The 25075-nt window shown below is 43.2% G+C and overlaps 1 protein-coding gene and 1 long non-coding RNA gene across 2 annotated transcripts in view; one reads left to right on the top strand and one right to left on the bottom strand.

The window, feature by feature from the left end:
• Positions 1-25075, top strand: part of Acvr1 (activin A receptor type 1) — a 69803-nt gene that overhangs the window by 12050 nt on the left and 32678 nt on the right. The window contains exon 2 of the mRNA XM_059260485.1: positions 4872-4945. Within this exon, the coding sequence (XP_059116468.1) occupies positions 4879-4945 (67 nt within the window). The 5' untranslated portion in view covers positions 4872-4878. The remainder of the gene's footprint in view (positions 1-4871; positions 4946-25075) is intronic.
• On the bottom strand, positions 16169-18471 carry LOC131909158 (uncharacterized). The gene is made up of 2 exons (XR_009378789.1): positions 18357-18471; positions 16169-16453 (listed from the first exon to the last, which is right to left on the bottom strand). It is a non-coding gene; the product is annotated as an uncharacterized LOC131909158 (long non-coding RNA).

Here is a 25075-nt window from a genome sequence, read left to right as displayed (position 1 = left end):
CTGGTAAGATTTTTTTTTAAAAAAATGTGAATACAATATTTTATAAATTACGCTTTACTTCTTTTTTTTGAGACAGGGTTTCTCTGTGTAGCCCTGGCCATCCTAGAACTCGCTCTGTAGACGAGGCTGGCCTCGAACTCACAAAAATCTGCCTGCCTCTGCCTCCTAAGTGCTGGGATTAAAAGAGCGTGCCACCACTGCCCAGCGTGTTTTACTTTCTAACATAGTAAATATCAGTAGATAAAGCCCACATACCAGTTACTCAGCAGTTTTCAAGGAGCATAAAGAGGCCTGAGATCAGTCAACTGACAAAGCACTTGAGGGATCCCTGAGCTCGGGGTTACTGAATTCTTACCACTTCCCTTCACTGTGACCAAGAGCAGAGGAATTGAAAGTTTACTTAAAAACAAAACAAAACAAAAGCACCATACTTTCTTTTCTGCATGTTTTAAAAGTGGAAATAGATACTTTGTGCTTTAAGTCAGTACTTTAACAAATTGATCTTTTGTTTGTTTTGAGATAGGCTGGTCACCTGTCTTAGCCTACCACATGCTGGTAGTGCCAGGATTCTATATGTGTACCATTCCAGGCTTGATGTTTCTTGTAATTAAAATGTGATCAGGAGATCCATACTCAGTTCTCTTTCTTCATGCTTCCTCCCTTCTTTGGAGTGTAATTTGTGGTAGGCAATTAGTAGGCAGGTGAAGGAAATGGCAGCCAGCAAGTAAGTGTTGCTGACTCTTTTCTTCTCCAGTGGTTCGTTCTTTCTTTCTTTCTTTCTTTCTTTCTTTCTTTCTTTCTTTCTTTCTTTCTTTCTTTCTTTCTTTCTTTCTTTCTTTCTTTCTTTCTTTCCTTTCTGTCTGTCTTTCTTTCTTTCTTTCTGTCTTTCTTTCTTTCTTTTATGTGATTTTATTATAGATTAGCTTGAGGGACTAAATTTATAATTTTTTTGCCTTTTACAAGCTTAAATCAGCTTATGATGATCATCTGCAAATATCACGGCACATAGGCTTTTGTTGGTTTTTGACACGGAAAATATGGTAGAGATGATTTGTTCTGAGTTTTTTAAATTATGAGAACATTGTTTATGTTGAAGTGTGTTAACTGTTGACTAAACTCTTGCAGAGATGATGCATTTTTTTAAATCTTCCTTGCCCTTTATAGGAGTGTGTGATGGGAGTGGTACTAATTCTTTGTAATTCAAAGTTAAATCGAGTGTGTTAAACTGGAGAGAATTCTAACTAAGTATTAAGTAAGCACCTACTTGGCTCAGCTCTAATGAACACAGTGTGACTGTACATTCTGCTACTGGAGTTTGGTAAGGGAGACACGGCTGAAAAGTACAATAGGTAGGAATATATCATTATTGATTGTGTTTCATAGGGATGAGAATCAAGAGTGTAAGAAAAAAAAGTGTTGGAGGATTTAGGCCAGGGAGTGACATTTCTGTGGAGACTTGAAGGATGAGCAGCAATTTCACCAGGTCGTGGCCTTGAAAGAAGAGCCCTGCCCCAGGGAGTATGATAATGTACCAAGCTCAAGAGATGGGCAGTAGAACTTGGAAGAATAGGGTGTGAGTGCTGAGGGGGCAAGGGAAGGATGATGGCCGAGTAGAGAAGGCTCGGTGACAGTGGAGGTGAAGAGGGGCTCGGAAGACTTAGAGTGTCTTAGCGTGGTTCTCATTCTTACCTTGCTCTTCAGCCTTCCTAGGGGTTCTCAAACTTTCTTCTGATTTCTAGTTTAAGTCCCCAAGATATACCACACATGTACCCCCAATGTGTATTAATATAAACTGTGAAATATGTGATATAGAATATATACATCAATCAACTTTCTGACATGGGAACAAACTACCCAAGATAAGAGACCAGGGTTTCGCTTGTCAAATGGAGGGTTTGGTGTGGGGTGGTATATATTGCTTTTATACCTCTAATGGGGTGCTAGATGCCAGTGGCAAAAAGGTGGTGGAGGCCAAAAAGCAAAGGAGAAAAGGGAAGGGTTGGGGCTGTATAACCTCCTTGGTGGGCATGTCCGCAATAATCTTAGGACTCCTCCTACACCCTACCTCTTAAAGGGACCACTGTTTGCCAGTAGTGCCAGCCTGAGGACCAAGCCTACACTATAGTAATACATCAAACAGGAACTTAAAGACATTATACATTTGCTAATGGTGGAATCATATTATCAATGACAATCTCAAGATACTAAACCTCATGTTTATTACACAAGACGGGACACAAAAGTCCATTTTTCAAATATCTTAAAAATGTGTATTTGAGGAGACTACTTCATGTCGGGCTGACCTGAATTTTGTTGCTGTTCTCCAGTAAAGTGGTGAAGGAGGAACCACTAGGAATATGTGATGTCATGGCCTGTATTTTCTTGCTCTTCTCTGGTGCTTGTATCACTAATGTAATTAATCTCTAGTTTCTTCACTGACACTAGAGTACTTGCCATTTGGGGAGGGTTTATTTCATTACCGCAAACCAGTGTAGCCTGTGAGTCCGTCTGAAGAGCTCCTGTGAGCTTTGTAAGGCACTCTTGACTACCCTTCCGTGAACAGTCTCTCTGAAAGGTACCCCTTTTGCTCCCTGGACTGTCTTAAAGAACAGAGAAGGATGCCAAGTAAAGCTGCCAGTTATTTACTACTTTAGTATATGAGAACTATGGTATGAAAGCAAGCTTTGAGTGTTTTCATCCTCCAGCTCAAGGAGTTCCTTTGTGTGTCTCTTAGATGCATGTAACCACATTGCAGTTGAGTGTGCTATGGCTGGGGACTGCGAGAAACACAATTCTAGGTATTAGAGCAATGATGGGGGGTTGAAGTCACTTCAGGTGGAGAGGACGTTGGCAAGCATTGATCTCTTTCCCGTTATTACAGGACAATATCTTAGGTCACATAATCTGCAAGAAAAATTGTGTTGAATGATTGATTGTATGTAAGCATATATAGGTTTTAGTTTGATCTTGTTATATGACCCAGACTAACTCTGAACTTGCATTTCTCCTGCCTCTGGCTCCCAAATAATTCCTCTTGTGTATTACATACTTAAAAAATTTGCTTTTAGGTTGGTCATACTGGTGCTTGCCTCTAAGCTCAGTTTCAGGAGGCAGAAGCACACCCCTCCCCCTAGTCTGGAGAGCCCAATCGCATGTTAAAGCATGTGTTCAGCACCTAAAGGTCTTCATACTGCAGCATAATGCAGCAGAGAATGTTGCAGTGAGGCAGAGTAAGAGCGTTCACTTAGGTTTCTCTTCCTCTTCTGAGAAAGCGAATGATGCCATCCTTCGGACTTTATCACCACCACCCTCCGTGTGTGTGTGTGTGTGTGTGTGTGTGTGTGTGTGTGTGTGTGTGTGTGTAGCCCTAACTGTCTTTGTAGACCAGGCTGGCCTTGAACTCAGAGATTTTCCCTGGCTCTGTCTCCCAAGTGCTGATACTAAAGGCATGTACCACCATGCCTGGCCCTTCATTTAATCTTAACTGTGTTCTTACCCCCCACCCCTCCACCTAAGCTTTTCTCTGAACACAGTTAACAGGGAGTGTGGTGAATAAACAGATCACCAAGAAAAAGGGTGATTTAAGATGAGCTGGTGGGCTCAGTCAGGAGAATGCTTACTGTACCGGCGTGAAGACCCGAGTTTGACCCCTGGCACCCACATAGGAAACTGGGCATGGTGGTTTATGCTTGTAACCACATCTGGGGAAGAAGAGACAGTTGTGTCCGTGGACTCATTGGTCAGAGAGACTCAATTCATCAGTGAGCTAGCTCCATGTCTCAGTCAGAGACTCTGTCTCATAAAACAAGGTGGATAGCTCCTGAAGAATGACACTCAATGTTGACCTCCAGTCATTGCAACGACCCGCACACACATGCACACACACGTGAATACACATACGAACCCACCCCACCGACATACACACATGTGCACACTCTCCACAGACACTCAGGAGATAATCTGCCGGCTTTGGTCATTTATTGTGATGGTGTAAGCATGACAGCACACTGGCCTATTCATGGAAGAGCTGTACAGTGTTCTTAATGTCACTGTCCAGGAAATTGCACCAAATCAGACTCTCATTAGATCCCTGATACTTGCAGGAATTAATTCAAATAAGGTTCTTAACTCAGAATTGAACTGCTGCCAATGTAGTTCTAGGTCAGCGCCAACTTGAAGTTTCTATCAGTTGTCTTATTTTTTTCTCCATGGACATTTCCTATCCTGTAAATTAACATTATTTCTTATTTTGAAAGTATTCCTGTCTTAATTATGTCTAGCCTCTTGAAATTCTAGCCTTTTAAAACCCAAGGTTGATGTAGACATGCAGTGTTTTACAGTAGATGTGATGTAAGAGACATTTGTTTTCCTCTTGAATGTTCTGATGGTCTCCGTTCAACCTCCAAACCTTTAAAGAAGTGAGGCTCAGACACAGTGACCTGCCTGGAATTATCCAATCTCCTATCTTTAACATCATATTAGAGTCCTGATCTTGGGCCTCCCAGTCTTTTACTGTAATGCCAATGTCATGTTCAATGAGGTAGGGTAAAATTCCAACCTAGAGTCTTTCAGAATGTTTTATCTTCCACTGTAGTCCCTTTATTTTCTTACTGAGTTCTTCATTAGCGGGGTAGGCTCAGAGACACAGCCTTAACGAGGTCACTGGCCAGAGGGAAATCTTAAGTCCTTTGAAGATTTGTTCAGATCCGTCCGTGAAAAGAGAATATTCAAATGTGCAAAACACCAAGGCATTCTGTGTTGGGTTTATTTGAAGGGCCCTCAATTGACATTTGGAGATGATATGTCTGATTTACTGTCATCCTGTGGCTAATTTTTTGTCTCACTTAAATTTCTTCTTTTTCCTTCCACAGTTATACAATGGTAGATGGAGTAATGATCCTTCCTGTGCTGATGGTGATGGCTTTTCCTTCCCCGAGTTTGGAAGGTACGTGGCATACAGCTGTTTGGTTAGGATAATGTGCTGTGTATTCTTTGGCTTATTGTAAAACATTTGGTCCTTAATCCTGTCAGACTTAACATACCCTTTGTATAATAAATATCTGGCAATGTCCCTTGACTGCTTTAATGTGCAGTTTTGATACATATTGTATCTTGATTTGTGTTTTTAAAGATTCCATGTAGTACCCTACCAGAACTAAATATGAAGGTGAAATGAAGACAGTTGTGCAGTTAACAATAAAGTAGCACGTGTAAACACATGTACTCTATGCTGTCAGTCATGCCCAAGCACAGTAGATGTTATGAAGTATGGTACTCTCTATTATCTGTGTATTTACTTTCCACTGTCTTGGATGCCCATGGTAAATGTGATCAAAATGTTAACCGGAAGTTTTAAATAACCATCAATATAGTTATTATAGTATAGCATTATTCTGTTTTATCACTGACTGTGCCTAATTTTTAGATGTATTTATTCTGTGTGTGCATGCATGTATGTGTGTAAGGGAGTCTGCAGTGGCGTGTGTGGAAGTCAGAGGACAGCTTTTGGGAATCAGTTCTCTTTTTCTACCCAGTGGTTCTGGGGATTGGACTCAAGTTGTTTGGCTTTGCCTTTACCCACACAGCGACTTTTCCAGTCCCTACTGTGACTGACTTACAAATGAAACGTTACAGAATGTAGAAGGGGTGGGGGTGGAGGAGAAGTAGTATGTTGAGAGTTTGGTGCTGTCCACACTTTTAGGTATGGTGTAAGGAAGGGGGGGGTACTCTAATGTTACACACACCTGGGTGTACTCAGCCGTCTACCTAAAAAAATAGATGACTACTGTTATATTGTGTTGTCTTGGTGTTGGAATTCTATATGCTCTACCTTCAGTGGTTGAATTTTCTGAGTAATGAAAAATTTTGGTAGAATATCAACAAAACAGAGACCTGTGGCCCCTTTGAAAGTTTTGTTCATCTGCAGCGAGCCATAGTGTGTTAAAGCTCAGTGCTGTGGCAGGAGGGGAGGGTCTAGTAAATGGCCTTCCGATTATTGGGAGGTTGCCCTCCAAGAGGTTTATGGGGCCCAGCCCTTTCTCTTTCTTTCACATCTGATTGTGAGATAGTCTTTCTCTGCTCCCTGTTCCTGAGATACTGCTTTAGGTTGTGTTCATGGTTTCCAAAACTCCGGTGGCAGTCATTCATGGACTGTCACCTCCACCACCACCAACCCCAGTAGCCTTTTTCTGTTATTAATTTGATTACCTCAGGGATTTGCTGCAGTTACAGAAAGCTGACTGGAACACCTGCAGTTTGTACAGTAGTTTTACTTGGGGGAAATTTAATATCCATCAAGATACTTCATGTTTTTATGGATAGCATGTTGATATTAGGTTTGGTTAATTGTACAGATTATTTAGGTTAATGACTGTGTTGAGGCATACTCAGAACTTGTCAGGATAAAACAAGTATGGAGCCACATGCATATAATCCCAGCAATTAGCAGGTGAAGGTAGGAGGGTTAGAAGTTGAAGGTTACCATTGGCCACATAGTGAACTGGAGACTAGCCTAGGCTACAGAAAGCTCTGCCTCAAAACAACAAGAAGCTTACTTTGACTTAGGCTATGTCTTTGTCCTTGTCTCTTCGGGCTTCTGTAACAAAATACCACAGACTGGATACCTTATAAGCAGCAGACATTTATTGCTTAGAGTTCTCAGTCTGGGAAGGCCAAGTTCAAGGTGCTGGGTGGGAGCTGTGCTGTCCGGTGAGGACTCAGTACTCATAGGTGGCTCCTTCTCACTGTGTCCTATGGTGGAAAGGCTAGCTATCTCGTCTAGGAAGGCACTGTCCCAGTTTCGTTTCTGTTGCTGTGATAAGATACCTTGACAAAAGCAACATGAAGTAAGGCAGGGTTTATATTCATGTGCAATTCCAGGTTAGAGTCCACCTCAGTCGGGAAGACAGCAGGAACTGGAAACAGCTGTTCTGTGACCTCCACAGTTGAGAGCAGAGAGAAACAAATGCATGAATGCTCCCTTGCTTGCTCGCTCTGCTCTGCTCTGGTTTTCTCCTTTTACATAATTCAGGTTTCCCTGTCCAGGGAATGGTGCTGCCCACAGTAGGCTTAAAATAGTTCCCCCCAGACATGCTCAGAGGCTAACCCACTGTAGACAGTCCTTCACTGAGACTCTTCCTGGGTCACAAGCTAGCCATCATAGGTACACAATGAGGCTCTTTGCTCATGTTCTCTTACTTGACCCACCTTCTTCTTCTACCATTACCATGAATTTTGAGGGGATACAAACATGCATGCACAGCAGGAAAAAAGTTGAGCCCATGACATAATCAGGCATTCCAAAGCCTTGGGCCTCTCTGGCCCTTTTTTACTTTTTATTGATTTCTTCTTTCCCTATCTTGTTCCAGGAAAGCTTCTTAGGAATGGAACTTCTCTTTTTGAGAGCTACAGACAGCTGACTAAGAAAGAAAAAAGTAAAAGTTAATCCTAATTCTGTGCAATTGTATAAGTCCTGCCTTTCCATGTTGCTATGTATGTGATGATATATTGGGTACCCTAATAAACTTTGCCTGAAGGTCAGGGAACAGAGAAAGCCACTAGATTAAACATAGAGGCCAGGCAGTGGTGGCACACACATTTAATTCTAGCACTCATGAGGCAGAGATCCATCTGAATCTCTCTGAATTCAAAGCCACCCTGGACTACATGAGATTGACTCAGTCTAGGAGAGAAAACAGAGCACACACCTTTAATCCCATTACTGGGAAGGACACATGCCTTTAATCCCAGAAAGTGATGGCTGGGCATAGAAAGGTATATAAGGTGTGAGGAGACAGGAACTAACGGCTTTTCGGCAGAAGCATCCCTTTCAGCTAGGGGCTTTTTCGGCTGGAGCCTTTCGCTAAGGACTCAGGATATCGGTCAGGAATTGATGAGGTGAGACATGGAAGTGGCTTGTTTCTTTGTTTCTCTGATCTTTCAGCATTTACTTCAATATCTGGTTCTGGATTTTTTATTATCAGACCTTTAGAAATTCGAGCAACAACATATGTAAATGTATTCCAACTACAAATCATAAACTCCAGCTCAGCGTGCATTGGAAAATGTCTGTTTTGTCCAGGTTCCTCCAGGAAGAGCAGTGCTTAGAGTAGTTCTTAGTTTTGTTGTGATCAGATGAGATACAAGGCTCATGCCCTTGTTAGGAGTTCTTTGGGATATAGGGGTCTACTTCATATAATTGATAAACTTCCAAGAGGGCAAATAATTAAACTGGTTAGTGGAGCCAACTCTGCATAAAAGTCAGTACTCTGTCCTAGGAGTTATTTTGTCGAACTTTAGACTTACCTTGTTGGATCTGTTCCTACTCATCTATCTATCTATCTATCTATCTATCTATCTATCTATCTGTCTGTCTGTCTGTCTGTCTGTCTGTCTGTCTGTCTATCTATCTGTCTATCCATCCATCCATCCATCCATCCATCCATCCATCCATCCATCCATCCATCTCTCCTTCCAACTCTTCTCTCTGTCTCCCTGTCTCTGTGTCTGTCTGTCTGTCTGTCTCTGTGTCCCTATCCCTCACTCCTTCTCTTTCTCCCTCCATTGTCCTCTTTGGGAGCCACAGATCCACTACATGTAGCATTGGAATGTAGGTAATAGTCCAGGAGGTCTCTGAGTTTAAGATACAAGCTGGGTTTTGAGGGCAATAAAAACGTAAGCTTTACTTGCTTCTTTTTTCGGTGAGAATATTTAGATTAGAATTACTAAGGTAGCTCTTATTTTGTTTCTGTTGAACAGTGCTGCTGTAGCCTAGTCTGGATATCTAGAGTCTGTCTAGACAGCTCTCAGCAATGAAAGTTGTTAAAGACATTGCAATGCTCAGTAGGTGTGGCCGGTGGTGCCCCAGATTATCCTGTCCTGCTGGTGCTCGAGGCCTTCATAGGAGGACGTGGACTCTTGTTAAAGCCAGAAGTCTGGGTTGAGTTAGCATCGCTCTTCAGCTGGACATTTCTGAGGAGCCGTATCTTGTCCCCCTTTAAAATTACTTACTCGGTGCTTTAATGCCCACTACTAAAAGTCTTAAGAATCTTGGAAACTAAGTTCTCTCCGAAGTCTTCCTCTCCATATGCTATTAAGCAGTGCTTTCTGGTTACAGTTAATATCACAGTGGACCTGTAATGGAAGCAAGATGGGAGAGAAAAGGAGAACAGAATAGAGGTAGAGTCGGAAAGAGCCGAGAGAGGGGGAAGAAAAACCGAGCGAAGAGAGAGGGAGAAAAGGGGCACTTGGCAGCAGTGTTAAGAACCTTGTTCTGGATTTTATTTTTCTCCCTGTTTCTAGCACTTAAGCTGTGCAGGGTCCAACAAACATTCTCTTTATTTTTAATGTTTAGTGAAATTTATATAAGTTGGATCATATTATTTAGGATTTCCTGTACATTGTATTTTCACTCTTATAGTTTCTGAATTCTGTACACATTTACTTACATTTCCCTAAATGGCTCATTTCATCACATTTCACCACATTCCTTTCTTTCTTTACTGATGTTTATACATAGTGATTGGTTTCACAAAGACATCTCCATGCAAGTGTATCATGTGGTTTGGCCATATTCATCTCCCTGTCTCCTCTTTCTTCTGCATCCCATTCATTCCCCCAGACAGGCAAATGATTGAATACTAGGAACAGATAACAAAACCCATTGTTCTGAGTTGATAGGAAACTGGGTTTTTACCATTTAATAGTAAATAGTAAATAGATTTTACTATTTAATAGACCACCACTACTATAATTCAAATATGGACCTGAATGTGGGATGCTGTCCTTCCCCCCATAACTTTCTATGAGTACCCTAAGTTGGAGTGTTCTTGTCACATTTGTGGTTGACTTGAGTGCTGGCCACCATCTTTCCTCTTTATGACTTAACTTTGTGACCTGTCAGTAGTATATTCTATAAAAGGGACTTTTGCTTTGTATGTATTTACTAAGAATTAAAAAAAAAAAAAACCTGCTTGTAATACAGTTAACAATTGTAAAGTAAAATTTAGGTACAAAATGCTTAATTGAAAGAGATAAATAATAGGAAAGATAATAAAAGTCTGGTGCTGAGCTTTGTAGATTACGTGTTGAAAAGAAAATAGACTCCCATTTAATATATACTGAGCGGCAGAAGCCATCTAGTAACTGTGTCCTGCTGAGGCCTCCCAATGATCTTGGGGCACATGTAAAAGTCACAGGCATTTTGTTGTAATAGATTTCGATGTATAGACTTAGTCCATGAAACAAACAAAGGCCACTTGGTGGCATGCACCTGTGCTCCTATTCGGGGCACTGAGGGGAGAGAATAGCTTGAGCCCAAGAGTTCAAGACCAGCCGGGGCAGCACAGGGAGATACTACTACAAGCAAGCTACAAGTAAGCAAAGATGGGAGACAATTGGTCAGTGGATCCTATGGTACAGTTACACAGGTGAAGTAAATTCTGATGTGCAGTTGAAAAGTAGGTGGGCAGTTGATAATGGTAATAGAGTCTACATTTCAAACCTAGAAGAAAGAATTTTGAATGTTGAATTGTTTTTAATCACAAAGAAATAATAAATATTGGAGGCATTAGATATATTTACTCTGATCTGAACATTATCTAGTGAGTGTTCAAATATACCAAAACAACACACAGTACAAGTAGATAGGTACAATTTTCATGTGCCAACTCTCCTCTTACCTCTTTGTTTCTTAAATGTTTTTATTTTTCCTATCTCACTTCTCTCCATCTCCTCTCTTCCATGGTGCTGGAGACCAAATGTTTGTGTTTCTTCAATGTTGATTAGAAACTGTGCTAACAGTTCAGTAATGGGTTGAAAGCAGTGATTGAGATAGCATTTGAATGTACTTCAGAATACTCCCCAAGTTCTGTGGAACTAATCAGGGAAAAACAAAATGAGGGTTCCTTTTCCCATTCAAATATGTAACCTTAGAAAATGCTGTTTATTATAGAAAATGTTAATCCCAATGATGAGAATAAGACCACTACCACAATTTAAAGCCAAATTTGAAGCAAGCTTTAATTAAATACCGGCTGTGTGGATGGGCTTAGGCCAGGTCCATATCCTGGTTCCTGGGAAATGGCCCTGAATCAAGTTTTGCAAGGAAAACTTGAGAAGGAAAACCCATAATTCATTGCATTTCCCATCAGGTCCAATCAGGGGCAAGCATACGTCCTGCTGTACCTGCAGCCTACATCCAATCAGAAGCAAGTGTGTATCCTGATGTATTTCCAGCCTGTGAATCTCCCACCCACATGTGATCAAGCACATCCTTGCAGATAGGTCAAACTTGTATAGGGGAATGAGAAGCATGTGGCTTGTTATCTCCCATAAACTAGAGCCTCCAGCATTTTAGAAAGTATCCGTCCTTGAGCAAGAGGCTTGCAGATCAGAGGCATTTTTATTTCATGGATCTCTTAGGCATAGTAATTAAAACTGAAAATGTGACTTTGGCTCTCACACTACTTTTTGACAATTATAGGTAACATTGGATATTTAATATGTTCCAGTTATTGCATCTACTGCTTTATGTTATTTCTCATATTAATTATTATTTATTTTTCATAACCCTCCCCTAATAAGACAGGAGCATTTTTTTTTGGTTATACCTTTAGACTGGTTAAAGCTCCTGATGGTACACAGCCAACCAAGGCCTGCTATGAGAAACAATGCACTCGAGATTCAGCCTTTGATCCTCTTCAAAATTGTATATTGTTGCTGTAAGTTAGTGGCATCCATCTGCATTCATCTCCTCTGTGGTGCATGCTGGGATCCAGCTCGATGCAGTTTGTTGGAGAGGGTGAGAAGAGAGCCTGGGCAAGTGATGAGGCCCCTTCACCTGGGTTTGTGTTTTCCAGGTCTCTTGTCTGGCCTGTGGGTAATCATCTCTCATTTTCATTATCTGTACAACTCTAGCTGCAGGAAGAGTTTTGTTTGCTCTCACAGAGAAGAGCACTCGAGTCCTAATTACCTGTATATTCTTGCCTTTCCTTCCCACTAATAAGACTAATCATGCTCAAACACTGCTATTATGCCACCAGGGAGAAGGTGGAGCCTGCGAGTTGGGCTCTTCTTTTGTCTCAGTGTGCGTTTGCAGGTGGAAACCATGACATGGAGATTAAAAACGGGGCACTGCTCTTTTGGAAGTATTTCAAAGCTGAGACAACCCCCAGTTTACTGAATTGACACACCACAGTTAGATCTGAAGGCAGCAAGGAAGTCTGGACTCGGGCACCGTTTTGTGGCAGAGTTTGGCCTTAAATTATTTTCTGTGTTGACGGGATTGTAGACTTTCCAGAGCCATCACCCCTCAGACTTTCCAGCCCAATTACCCAATGAAGGAGGGAAGTGGGTAAGCTCAATAGACTTTTGTTAGGGTCCACAAAGGTGCCCCTCTTTGCCAGTGGGGGAAGAATAGAATGAACCTTTCTTTGAATTTCTTGTTATTGAGGCCTCAGGAAGTTCTTGAAGGGGTGACTGAATGTAAAAGCAATGTCTCAGTATTGAATCTGTTGCTTTCATTTCTTGTTTCTGTCACTTACCCCCTTCGTTCCCAATAAAGTCTTTTGCTTTCACCATATCATGACATGAGTTTCTTAAAGGAAAGATGTGAGATGCACTGGGCCTTTTGCCACGAGCAGGAGCTAAAATGCGACTCTCTGATGAAGCCGCACATTCTCCCAGGATTGCTTCTGTTTTTTATCGAGTTTTCTTTGGTAACAAAGTGATTGTCTATGAACTTGTTGCAAGGTGAGCGGCTTGACAAAGGTCTCTTTCAGCCGCTCCTTCCTGGGAAATGTTTGCTCCTGCCATAAACTACAGCCACGTCTGTTTATTTAAGTGGAGAGTTTAGGAGCACGGGGGTAGTTAGTGCTCACCAAAACTAAAGATCCAACAAAATTAAGAGTTGAACAAATGGGCAACCAAGTTCCCTCTGTAGGCAAATGAGGTGATTTTGCTTGTGGTCAACTGTGGTACACAGGGCAGCAGTGCCCAAGCTTTCTCTGTTGTGAAGATGACCTTTGGATCCAGAGGAGAATTATACCATTTTCTCTGTAGAAAAACTAGTGACACAGGAGGCCCTGTCAGGTGTCAGGTGCATGACTTTTACTTCTGAGGAAAAGAAAACCCATTTAGAAATTTATTTGCAACTCTTAAAGCACTGCTAACTGCCCTCCGGAACTTCCCCCTGCAGCCTGGGCTGACCCCAGGCAAGCTTCCATAGATAATGATTATTCCTAATAGTCTTAATTACCCAGAACTCAAGTCAATCCAAGATCCTGCTAGACACAAGGCCATGTTTTCCAAATCCTCATTATGACTCATGGCAAGAAACATTTGGAGTAGGACCCAGGGCAAGCATCAAGACCCACACATCTGAAAAGATAGCATCAGGAAACAGTGGTTACTTTTCTTCTTCTTCTTCTTCTTCTTCTTCTTCTTCTTCTTCTTCTTCTTCTTCTTCTTCTTCTTCTTCTTCTTCTTCTTCTTCTTCTTCTTCTTCTTCTTCTCCCTATTCAGTCCATTATGTTTCACAGAAAAACAACAACAACAACAACAACAACAACAACAAACCCCAAAGAACCTCCTTTGCCTTTCCTACCCAGTAATGGGTCAAAGCCACAGCTTTAAAGGGGAAAAGCCCAGTGAACTCCCCTAAAGTTCTCCGCCCAGTTCTGCTGAACCCCAGGTAGAAGACTTGACTCCCAGCTTTAGCCACTGAAGCTGTTCTAGAATCGTCTACTGATTTATTATTTATTTTTACAGCTTCCTCCTCTGTCTGCAAGCCACTGACTTGACAGGAAGAGGGAAGATTACATTTACACCTTTTCAGCCTGGGTCACAACACTGGGGCAGCTGTGGCCTGATTCTAATCGGCTGACCCTGAGCCCAGGAGCAGTGTACCCCAGAGCTGGCTGATGCTGCAGCTAATGCTCTTGTGAGTTAGTGCAGAGTATGGACTTGCAGGGATAGGTGTCCTTTCAGGGTGTAGGAAGGAAAGAAGGAATAAGACTAAGGCAGGGAGATGTCTCTCTTGGGAATGTGGTGATGAAATTCACCTTACACATCAACAGCTCTCCAGTAGCTTTTATTCGAATGATGGTTTCGGTGGGAGGGAGAGTGGAGATGGCTCCTTCTCTTCGCCCTCCCTTGTTTTGCCTTCTGAATTCTAGTACCTACTCTAGGACAGATTGACAACCACTGAGAGCCACAGATGTATTCAGAGAAGTTGCGAAGAATAGAAAATGACAGCAATCCACAGTTCGGGTTTGAATTTGACTCTTGTGAAATGTAAGACACTGCAGAATGCCCTGGAGCATTCTAGTCATGCCTTCCCTTCCTCTTGACTTTATGTCCTAGTTAAATGCACATTTTCATTTTTGCAGGCTAGGATAATATTTGATAGTCTGATGGTATCAGTTAAAATAAATCCGAAGGGAAGGTTCTTGACTGGATATAGGAATCTAGTATAGGGATCAGGAAAGAGACATGGCCCATCATCATCATTAAGCCAGCTTCCTTTTTATTGTGCATCTGTGTGAGTCTTTCTGTGTTCTTTATCACACTGTACAATGAAAGCAGTCTCTGTTTGCACCTTGTTGCAAGGAGCCATGGGAAGTGCATGCAATATAGGTTGTTCACAGAGAAAGCCTTAGACCAAGAAGCTGAGGGTTGGTCATGTTCACTGTGTTATCGCTAGTGCCTAAGACATTGCCTCGTCTGTTGTGGTTTGAGTAAGAATGGCCCCCATAGACACATATATTTGAATGCTTAGTCACCAGGGAGTGGCAGTATTTGAGAAGGATTAGGAGGTGTGGCCTTGTTGGAGGAAGTGTGTAGCTGGAGTTTTCTCCAGTCCTGCCTGGCCCACAGTCAGGACAAATCTCTCTCACCCGCCAGTCCCGTAGCTGCTTAGACCCAACCAGGTAAACACACAGAGACTTATATTGCTTATAAACTGTATGGCCATGGCAGGCTTCTGCTAACTGTTCTTATATCTTAAATCAACCCATTTCTATTAATCTATAAGTTGCCATGTGGCTTGTGGTTTACCGGTACCTTACATCTCGCTTGTCATGGCGGCAGCTAGCAGCGTCTCTCTGCCTCAGCCTTCCACTTCCCAGAATTCTCCTCTCTCCTTGTCCTGCTTGTACTTCCTGCCTTGCTACTGGCCAATCAGTGTTTTATTTATTAACCAATCAGAGCAACACATTTAACATACAGAACATCCCACAGCAGAAGTGTGTCTTTGGGGGTGGGCTTTGAGATTTCAAAAGCCCATGCCCAGCTCATTCTCTCTTTACATCTCTGGATCAGGATGTAACTTCCAGCGACTGCTCTAGAGCAAGGAGTGCCACTGTGCTTCCACCATGCCCTCGACACAATGATAATGGACCGTGTAAGCAAGCCCCCAATTAAATGCTTCTTTTATAAGAGTTGCCTTGGTCATGGTGTCCCTTCACAGCAATAGAACAGTGACTAAAACATCTATCATTAGTGCTCAGTAAATATTTGACACATGAATAAATAATATTGGCTGCAATCATAGCTTCTGAAATATAAAAACGGCAGCATGATAAGAACCAGAGGGACTGGTCTGAGCTGTGGAGATGATAGATGGACACACACACCCTTTCAAGACCTTTATTTTGAGTTTAGAACAAGAATAGGTTAAGATCCTTCAGTCCGTAGTTACTGTAAGTATCAGCTGTGAACACAGCCACGTCTGTGATGCAGTTATAGGTAAGAGGTGGGTTTTAGTGTCCAGGAATCATAACCCAGTTGGGTAAACCGAGGCTACAACACAACCCTAGTATTCAGCTTACAGGGGTTTTTCACCTCACAGACATTGGGGTTGGCAGTGCAGGGAGGAAGTGCTGGAAGAATGAACAGGCATTGAACCAGCAAGGAAGGGATTCAAGAGGGCATTTTAGGCAGGAGATAGGTGGAGCCCAGAGAAGAGCAAGCATGGGGGAGGGGGAGAGATGGGAGGGGCACCGAAAGTCAGCTGGAGGGATTACTCAGGAGCCAGAGCCTTGTGCCTAAGGTGTTTGCCATATACTCTGAAGGCAGTGGTGAGTTACAGAACAGGTCCATGGGGGCAGATCATAGACCATGGCAAGATGAGGAGAAGAGGAGTAAGCAAAACGAGTCCTCTCACAGTTAATAAAATCACTCATTTCTTTATTATTTTGCACATGTGCTTGTATGTGTGTGCACATGCCCTTGCATGCCCTGGTGTGCATATGGAAATCAGAGGACAACTTTGGGCAGTAAGTTCTTCCGTCCACCTTTATGTAGGTCCCAGGGATTGAACTCGCGTCCTTAGGCTCCCGTTCTTAATCTCCGTGTCTCCTGCCCACCCTTGCAGTTTTGAGGCACGCCGATCCACATGCTGTACTTTTAAAGGCCTCCCCAATGAACACAACCAAGTATGGGCAACTGAAAAAGACTTAAATTCCAAAAGTAAAGCTTCATTACAGGTAGCTCGTCAATAATAAAACGACGATGGTACAACAATAATCATCTAATCATTCCACAGTCATTTTTTTTTTTTTTTTTTTTTATGAGAACAAGTCTGGGCTGCTGACTTTTCTAGCAACTTTTGCAGGACATTTAAACCCTTCTGAGCTGGCCCTTTGTTCCCAGGTTGCTATGGAGCGTCGTCAATAAGCGCAGCTCAGAATAACCCAGACAGTGAACTGAGAGGTACAGCTTGCTCTCACTTGGCATGCCGGCTGGCCAGGTGACACTGTTTTCCTTGCTCTCGTCTTGGGAGGAGCACTGGGCAGCTGGTTGGCTTGGCAGCTGGGCAAGGTGCATGTCTGTTGGCTGCCTCGAGTTTGAACCGCAACCAAGACTAGCCTCCCTCTTGAGCATGTGCAGGACCCGGCAGCTGATAGCATCTGAAAATAGTTCACTGCGCACCTGTCCCTTGTACACCAGTGCCTGGCCGGCTGCCATTTAGGACAGTGTGGACTCGCTTGGTAGACAGGTGAGGTGCTGAGCAGATTTTAATGGTTTGTAGGAAGATCTGGGGACTGTGGCTCTACTTAAAGAATGAAAAGAACAAAACAAAACAAAAAAGCAGGCAAGCAAGCAATACGTTTTGAGCAGGTTCACTCTGTACTTGTGGTTGTTGGGGTCTCGGTGGGCATCTATGCCAAGAAAGTGTCTGAAGCCTCCATATCAGTCTCTGCTCAGCTGAATAGTGAGTGGCCTGGTAGACTATGGTGTGAGCGTCTCTTTGAAGGAAAAACAGGCGTCATTTCTGCTTTAGAAAGCGAAACGTTGAGTTAACCTGTTTTATTTCATCTCATACCCACTCTTCAATTCCCAGTGATTGCCAGTGGACGGCTCCTATGAGGTGTTTCTCTTGTTAAGCTGTTATTTCTCAGTAGTGGGATTGTGGGCTCTTGTATTTACAGAATGGAACCACAGTATGCTGAGTGCTGTTTACCTCTCAAGATTCCTTCCAGTTCCTTCTGGGCTTTCATTTCCTCAGTGGCCTTGGCACGCTGGCGAGGATGGCAGCAGATTCTGCAGGGAAATACTTCTGAAGTGACTGGTGGTGTTGGAGCTACTACTTAAAGTGACCCTTCATAGATACCTGGCTTATCTTTAGGTCGTCAGTGATCTGGGGCTGCAAGAGCCTAAGGGAGTCTTCGGAAACTCCTGCCTGTTGTGTTTAGATATTCTTGCCCCTCAGCCAGAGGCCTCATGACGCATCTCAGATTTAGCCGGTGTTCTTCTGCCAAGGTCCAAGACGATTGTAGAAGCTAGGGATGGCTCAGCATGCTGCAGGGATTGAGAGAGGATTGAAAGAGCAGTCCCCTGCACAGCCATGAGAAAGGCTTTCCTTTTCCACATTGAGTGTAGGTACCTGGAACCTTTCTGTGGGCTAGCACTAAAAAGATGCTCAAAATGGCCCAAACTCCACCTTCCTATGGTGACTATAGTGTCTTTAATCTGTGGCTCATAAGTCAATTTTCTCCAGTGTGTTGAATTCTTCTTGTTCATTTGAATTAGACTGGTAGGGAAGAAGTTCCTGAGGTTGCAAAGGTCCTCACACTGATGCACGAGGCATACTTGTGCAGCCAGCAGCGTGGGGTCATGTCTCCATCAGCTGGCAATGGAACACTGAACCATATCAGCCCTTAGCAATGAGTTGGAAAATTGGGTGGGATGCGGCAGTAACAGTATCAGAAGTTTGGACTGTGCCCCAGCCCTTTCTCCTTTGCTTAACTGTCAATCAGAAGGAAGTCTTGAATTCATTGTTTCCTTTGCTTCTTCGGGCTGGGTGGGGTAGGGAGCAAGGGAGGATAATTGAGTAATTCAAGACATTTTACTTTTACCTTTGGCGCATCAGCAGGCCTCCTCTGAGACTGTTGTTAAGCAAACTACAGTCCCACACAATGTTGGAAGGGTTTATCTCTGGTTAAAACACCCCTGAAGGATGAAAGGACGGGCGACAAGCCTGGAGGAGATCTGGCTCCTCAGTCTCTAGAGAAGGTTAGCACGGGACACAGAGAGAGGGAGAGAGAGCACACACAGAGCCGCTGGGCTATTCAGTCACTCCTTCATTGGCTAGTTCGTGTGGCATTCCCTGTTTAAGGTTTTCTTTCAAACTGAAAATTTCAGTTTAGAACCTGGAGGGGGCGGGGGAGACCTCAGAAGCAAGTCCCCGGATTACTCCCTGCACTACCACAGCATCCAGGCTGAGATGGAGGCATCCCCAGCCCCCTGCTCCTCCTTCCTTCCAAATCCAAAGAGAACAACTTCTCTGAACCATTCATAATTCACTGGGACCGTCGCCTTCTTCCTCCAGGCTCTGTCATGCCCTCTAAACTGGAGCTTTGTTCAGACATTGGCTTGTGTGGAGCAACAGTGATATATTTGGCCTGTGAAAATATTCCTTCAGACGTAATTCCCTTCAGGCCTGTAGCCCTTTGTTCTGTGAGGCATTGCTTCAAGAGGCTTGCAGACACAGTGAAGAGGTCATTATTCTGTTATTCTCTTCCGGGTTGAGGAGTTGCCTCCTAGACTGGGTGCCTATGTTAGAGCCAAGTCTGGGGCTTTTGGAGGGTCATAAGAAACAAGGAAAAGGCCGGCCAATGCTGTCTACGGTTACTACCCATAGTATTCCTTAATCTCTTAGTCACTTGAACACAGGCTGAGCTTTTGGCTTTGAAGCAGAAGTTGTAGCTGCTGCAATAGGCTTAATTTGTGGGGATTATTTCAGAGACACAGAGTCAGCCCAGGCACGAAATAAACAGATGGCAACCTCCCTGCTGGAGCACCCCCCCCCCCCCCAGCTTCAGCAGATCAAATGCAAGATGACTTAGGGCTCCTCATTACCTGCAGCAAAGCATGAAGGGGAAAGTGAGAACTCACTCTTCCTTCCTCATTCTCTACTGAACTGGCCATCAGAAAAAAAAAAAAATGGCCGCAAAGACCAGGGGCAGATTTGTTCTGCTGGGCAGACAGGGGCTGTATGGATCTCTCCAAACTGATTGGCCTTGAACGTGCTTCCTGTGTTAATGACCTTGATCAAGGGAGCATCCTAGCAGCCCAGAGTCCATTGAACAGCCAGCCAAAGGAAGACCACCCACGAAGCCCAGCTGTTTTATGAGTGTGTGTGTTAAAGAGTTCCTTATTTAAGGCATGCTTGCATTTTACGTCTGGCCTCTGATAAACAAACAAGCTCACACACACAAAAAGCTTACATTCTCATAGAAAGCACTGATTTTTCCACACGTTGGGAGCCTGAGTAGTGAGCAGATGTGATGGTGCAATGGACCCCTCTAGGAGGAAATGATTTGCATGGACATGCCGGCAGGTGACTAAGCCTTGCCTGAAGATCAGTGCTGACATTTGAAGATTTTATGGGCTCAGTCTGCTCTGAAAACCAGCATCAGGTCTCTTCCCACCCCTGAATGTTTTCTGTGAATGGAAAAATTCATGCCGAAGCAAATACCCATCGGGTTGGTACTGCCAAGTACAGAGGTTGCTGCTGGTAGGTGTAGGTCCCGTCCTCCTGTTGTTGACCATCAGAGCACAGGGCTGGGGAGCCGTCAGTTCTGGAAGATTCAAGTGCTAGTCTCTAGCAGGCAAGGCGAGATCCACTAAATAGATTCAGTGCTGTCAGGGTAGGAATAAACATCCAATATGGAGGGTTCCATAAAGAAAGGATGAGACCCTGTAGCAGAAAGAGGCTTCCTGAGGACTCCCCAAGTTCTGAAGAGGGCGGGGTAAAGAGCTGTGTGAGTCAGACTATAGTCTGTCTTGCAAATGATAGAAACCAAAGACCATCAGCCTGTGTGGTTGCATGAATGGGCACGCCAATCGTGGAGTTAGAGAACACTCAGGAGGGATGCATTTGAGGTAGCTACATCCCAAGTTCCAAAGGCTTGGCCTTTCATGCTGCCATTCTATTGTAGAGTCTTTTTTGACTCCCTCTTTTCTCTCATAGCTCTTGAAATCTGTTTGTTTCTTGGCTTTGTAACTTTATTAAGTATCAGTATCTCTGATTTTAAAAAAAAAAAAAAGGAGTAAGCTGTCGATTCCCCCTAGGACTGTGTAGACTGAGAGAGCATTTGGGCCTCTGGTGTATTTTAGCCCCAAACATACAACCTGCCTTCTTGCCAAAGGATCAAGTGCCCTTCAGTAGACATTCCGGATAGACCTTTTGTGTTTCTGTCTGAGGAGCAGGCTTGCTGGCAATGAAACCTGGCATTGCAAAATCCTTCCTTAAGCCTTTGTTTAATGCCAGAGATCTCAAATGCTTGCAAATTCTGGAGAGGTGCCAAACAGTGCTCCCAGATTAGGAGACGGGTGGAAGGACTCCCATAATCTATAAACCTAATATAAACTGCCATTTCAAATGAATGAATCGTTTGGACTGCTGGAAGGAGGCCAAGGATGTTTGGAGTTCCCTTTTTAGCTTATACAAGTTCTGCACTATTTGGTTTTTATAATCACCTTCTAATTGCTACATTATTATTTACGCTGCTTTGAGGTAAGCCCGTTAAAAACTCAGCCTGTCCCCTTTTTGCTGACCCTTAGCTACAGGATAGTTTACTTGCAGCATTCTCATCTGTCTTGTATCAATGATCTTAGTGGGCTTTTATGCACCATATAGAAGGAAAATCTATTTGAACGCCGTAAGCATTACGTGGTACACTAGTAGGCAGGCGGAGACAGGCAAGCCTGTGGTACTGTGAAGTCCCAGTTCAGCAAAAATGTGAACAATTTTACTAGGAAGCACAAGATTGTCCCAAGCTAGCAACGGTTTGAAAAAGTCCCTGCTGCCCTTTGCTTTACCTCTTCCATTGTGGGTCTGGAGTCATCTAGTAGGTGTGTCCAGACCGTGAGCTGAGCCTTGCCTAGAACAAGAAAAACCTTTCTAAAGATTTGGCTGCTGGGACCTCTTGGGGACTCCCTGTGTGTGCCTCTGGCTTGCAGAACAACCCGATCCGGTGCCACTCCAGTGGCTTCTCCCTTGATAGGAAGCAGCCATCCTTTGTGGTCAGAATTTTCCAGTCTGTTCCCAGCCAGCTCCAGCTGTGAGCGTTTTCACACGGCCCTGGGTCTGGTGATGCAAAGAGCAAAGAGTAAACGGAGCCAGCCATAACACTGAGTAATGCCAGGAGGTGCCTTCTAGAACAAACAATGTGGGTGAGCTGTGCAGAGAGGGAATACCTCTGGCTTGACATTTAAATTACTGAATTATTTAAATGAATGTCGATTAGGTGGAGTAGGCTTGCTGCCTTCTGCCGGGGCACTTCCTGGTTATTCGCACAGGCAGGTGTGAAGACTTTATTCACTTTAGATATCACACTTCCTGTCGCACCGTGGAGGAGGAGCAGCGTATGACACTATTATCCTGTATTGATATCACAGTCTAAGAGGTTAGGAACCCACTCATTCTTATATCTAGCCCTAAAAGGTATCCACTAGCCCAACACCCAGCCCAAATAAAATATCACAGGCCCACACATGTTATGGTGAATGTTAAATTTGACCAGACTGAAAAAGTGAGTCATGGGCATTTTGAGGCTTGCTGTATTCCTAAGAATTGTGGATATTAACATCTGAATGTGTTCTGCCTTCCTTTTAGCCTTTGTTGAATTAGTAATCCTACTTCAGAAAATCGCTTTGACTTCTCTTCAAACTAACCCAGACTGCCATCTTACATTATGAATTTAAGGTCCTCATTAATAGTGTGTGTGTGTGTGTGTGTGTGTGTGTGTGTGTGTGTGTGTGTGTGTAAAATAAGTGCATAAAGGATTTACTAATTAGTTTTATGGGAATGTACCAATTAAATAAATGAAATGTTGGGAGGAAAGCATTAGAAAACCAGATCTGATGAAGGTTTTGTACTCATGCTTGGCTCCTGGTTCCGTATCAAAGATGGAGCTAGTTCTTATATACTTTTAACAGCCCTTCTCCATTGGCCTTTTCCCCTTGGTCCTGAGTATGGAGAGCAAGGATACGTAAACCATGTGTTTTGATATTTGATTGAAAAGAACCACCAACAGAAAAGTAGTCAGTAGCTCTTATTTCTGTCTGTACAACTGCAAGAAGTATGTAGAAGGTTGACGGAGATGTAACTGAGACTGCAGGAATAAGAGCTGATCAAGGTTAGTGCCGTTTCATGCCTGTGTACAAGACAGAAGTGGGCTCAGTGAGTTGAATTTCACTAAATGATAAAATTACTTGAGGTTTCTTGCTTCTGGTAAAACTCTTTGGGTTATAGTCCAAACATCTGTCAGACTACATATCCTGTCAAAAACTAGAAATGTTGGGAAAGTGGTGTTTCTTCCTGTGTCTGGCTGTAGAGTTTAATTTCAGGTACCACTTTGCAAACAGTTCACACAAGAAACATACTATTAGAACCACAAAGTGTGAACCTTTGATGTCTTGGACCGAACATTTATTTGTTTGTTGGTTTTACCTCTTTGTTTATTGTGATGCTGTAGATCAGTGGTTCTTCAGCCAGTGGGTTGTGGCCCCATTGGGGGTCGAATGACCCACTCACAAGGGTCACCTAAGACCATCAGAAAACACAGATATTTACATTATGATTCATAACAGTAGCAAAAAAATTACAGTTATGAAGTAGCAATGAAAAATAATTTTATGATTGGGGGTCACCACAGCATGAGGAACTGTATTAAAGAGTCGCAGCATTAGGAAGGTTGAGAACCGCTGCTGTAGATAAACCTGGGCACCTTAACCATGCACCATGCACTTCTCTGTGAGCTGTAGCCCCATTCTCTGACCACCTGTTCCACAGGCTCGGTAATGGATGCCATCTTTACAGTTTGTTGTTGTTCAAGGTGCAGTACGGTGACTAACTGATATTTGATTATCCATCGTCAGTCTGTGAATAGCCGCTCCTTTATTTTGTTTTCATTTGACCTCTTCATCCCCAACCCAGCATTGGCAGATACACTTTTCAATGTATTAGGTATTTTCTTGGATAAATATGATTAAAAATTATCTACAATTAAAATGTTTGTGTTTTAAATTTGTATCTGTTGCCTTATTTCAGTCCTTAAAATACAGTCATTTAATTCCTGTTTCAGGTCACACACAAATCAATATGACACCATTAACTTCCCACATAACTCCCCTCCCCCATTCAGTTCCTTCTCCAGAATCATCACCTGTTGGGCAGCATAGTTGGCAGTTCTCAGCCCAGCTTCATGCCATTCAAGAGTGGCAAGCATGTCTAGACTCCCTAGAAATATTATCTTTCAAATCTCTTTTGGCCAGTGTAAACTTTTTGCTGGATTGTGTGTATATATATACACATATATATGATTTTTATTCTCATAGAAATAGATAGGTGCAGGGATATTGCTTGGATCTCTCTAGGCAGGGAAAATAAAGACTCTCTCTTTGCTCATTAAAGTTTTTACTCATTAAAAGTGTCTGAAGGCTCTTGATTCTCAGGGGTTAGACTGGTGACATACATAGCACCAGCAGAGGCTATTTTGGATTTTCTGCTTTCAGGCATGTCTTTGCTTTTGGATGAGCCCCTTGTGGTTTTCAAAAGAACTAGCAAGTCAATTATAAACAGAGGGCCGTGTCTGTGCGTCTGCATGGACTTACGCTGTGGGATGCAGCACCCACGTGACAGCGGGCAGTGAACTATATTTCCACTTCTTTGAAGAGGGAAGAAGAAAGATTAAAAACACATTTTTCTTTTTGAGATAACCCACATCTCTATACACACCCACACAAATCTGTGTAAATGAACTTGACATTTTCAAAGACCTGACTTTAAGGTCTTCTCTTAAAAGCACAGCCACCCGACCTCTTTTTCTTTTTCTTTTCTTTCCTTTCTTTGTTTTCTTTCTTTCTTTTTCCCTTTTGTTTTCCTTATAAAGAAAATGGCAGTTATCTCACAGACCTGCTGTTGAGAGTTCAAGGATCACAGGGGAGCTCTTTGGGCCACAGACCTTGGGAGAGACTTGCTCCGGAGGCCGGATTTCCTTGAATAGGGCTTTGGTGACGGTGGCCTTGGCTAACTAAGGAAAAGCCGTTAGGACTGGACTGTACAAGTTATGTCTTCACTTGGCCCCCAGCTGGCTGAAAGTGTTGGAAGCAGCAAGTCTGAACTAATCATCCTGATGAGGGAGGAGGAAAGAGTGATGTGAAAATGGAGCTGCAAATAAGTGTTTTCAGAAAGACAACTGGGAGGTCTGATGAAGTGGGCCTCCCCTGTGATACAGTTCTGTCTCACTTTGTTTTGCATCTCTGTGGCGTCACCGGGAACGGCCTAGTCCCTGGTCCTATCTGTTACCTAATTGTTTAAATATCGTTACCCTCCCTTTGTTTGTGCCCTCAGCCTGAGTATTTGATACCAGTTTCCCCCCCTTATTCCCTACCAATAGACAATTCTTAAGAGTTGCTAATTACAACTTTAACCAATGTACAGACTCCAGTGTTATCATAGCATATCCAGTTATCATACCCAGTGTGGTCTAGCGTCTAGCTGAAAAGGTTGAGAACTTGGATTTGTAGCTATAGACTCTTCTACAAGTAAGTGTGTTCTGAAGCACTC

Source organism: Peromyscus eremicus, chromosome 4 (genome assembly GCF_949786415.1).
Source record: "Peromyscus eremicus chromosome 4, PerEre_H2_v1, whole genome shotgun sequence".
In the NCBI taxonomy this organism is placed as follows: domain Eukaryota; kingdom Metazoa; phylum Chordata; class Mammalia; order Rodentia; family Cricetidae; genus Peromyscus; species Peromyscus eremicus.
The sequence above is the reverse complement of the archived record's forward strand: the minus strand, read 5'-3'. Positions and strand labels throughout refer to the sequence as shown.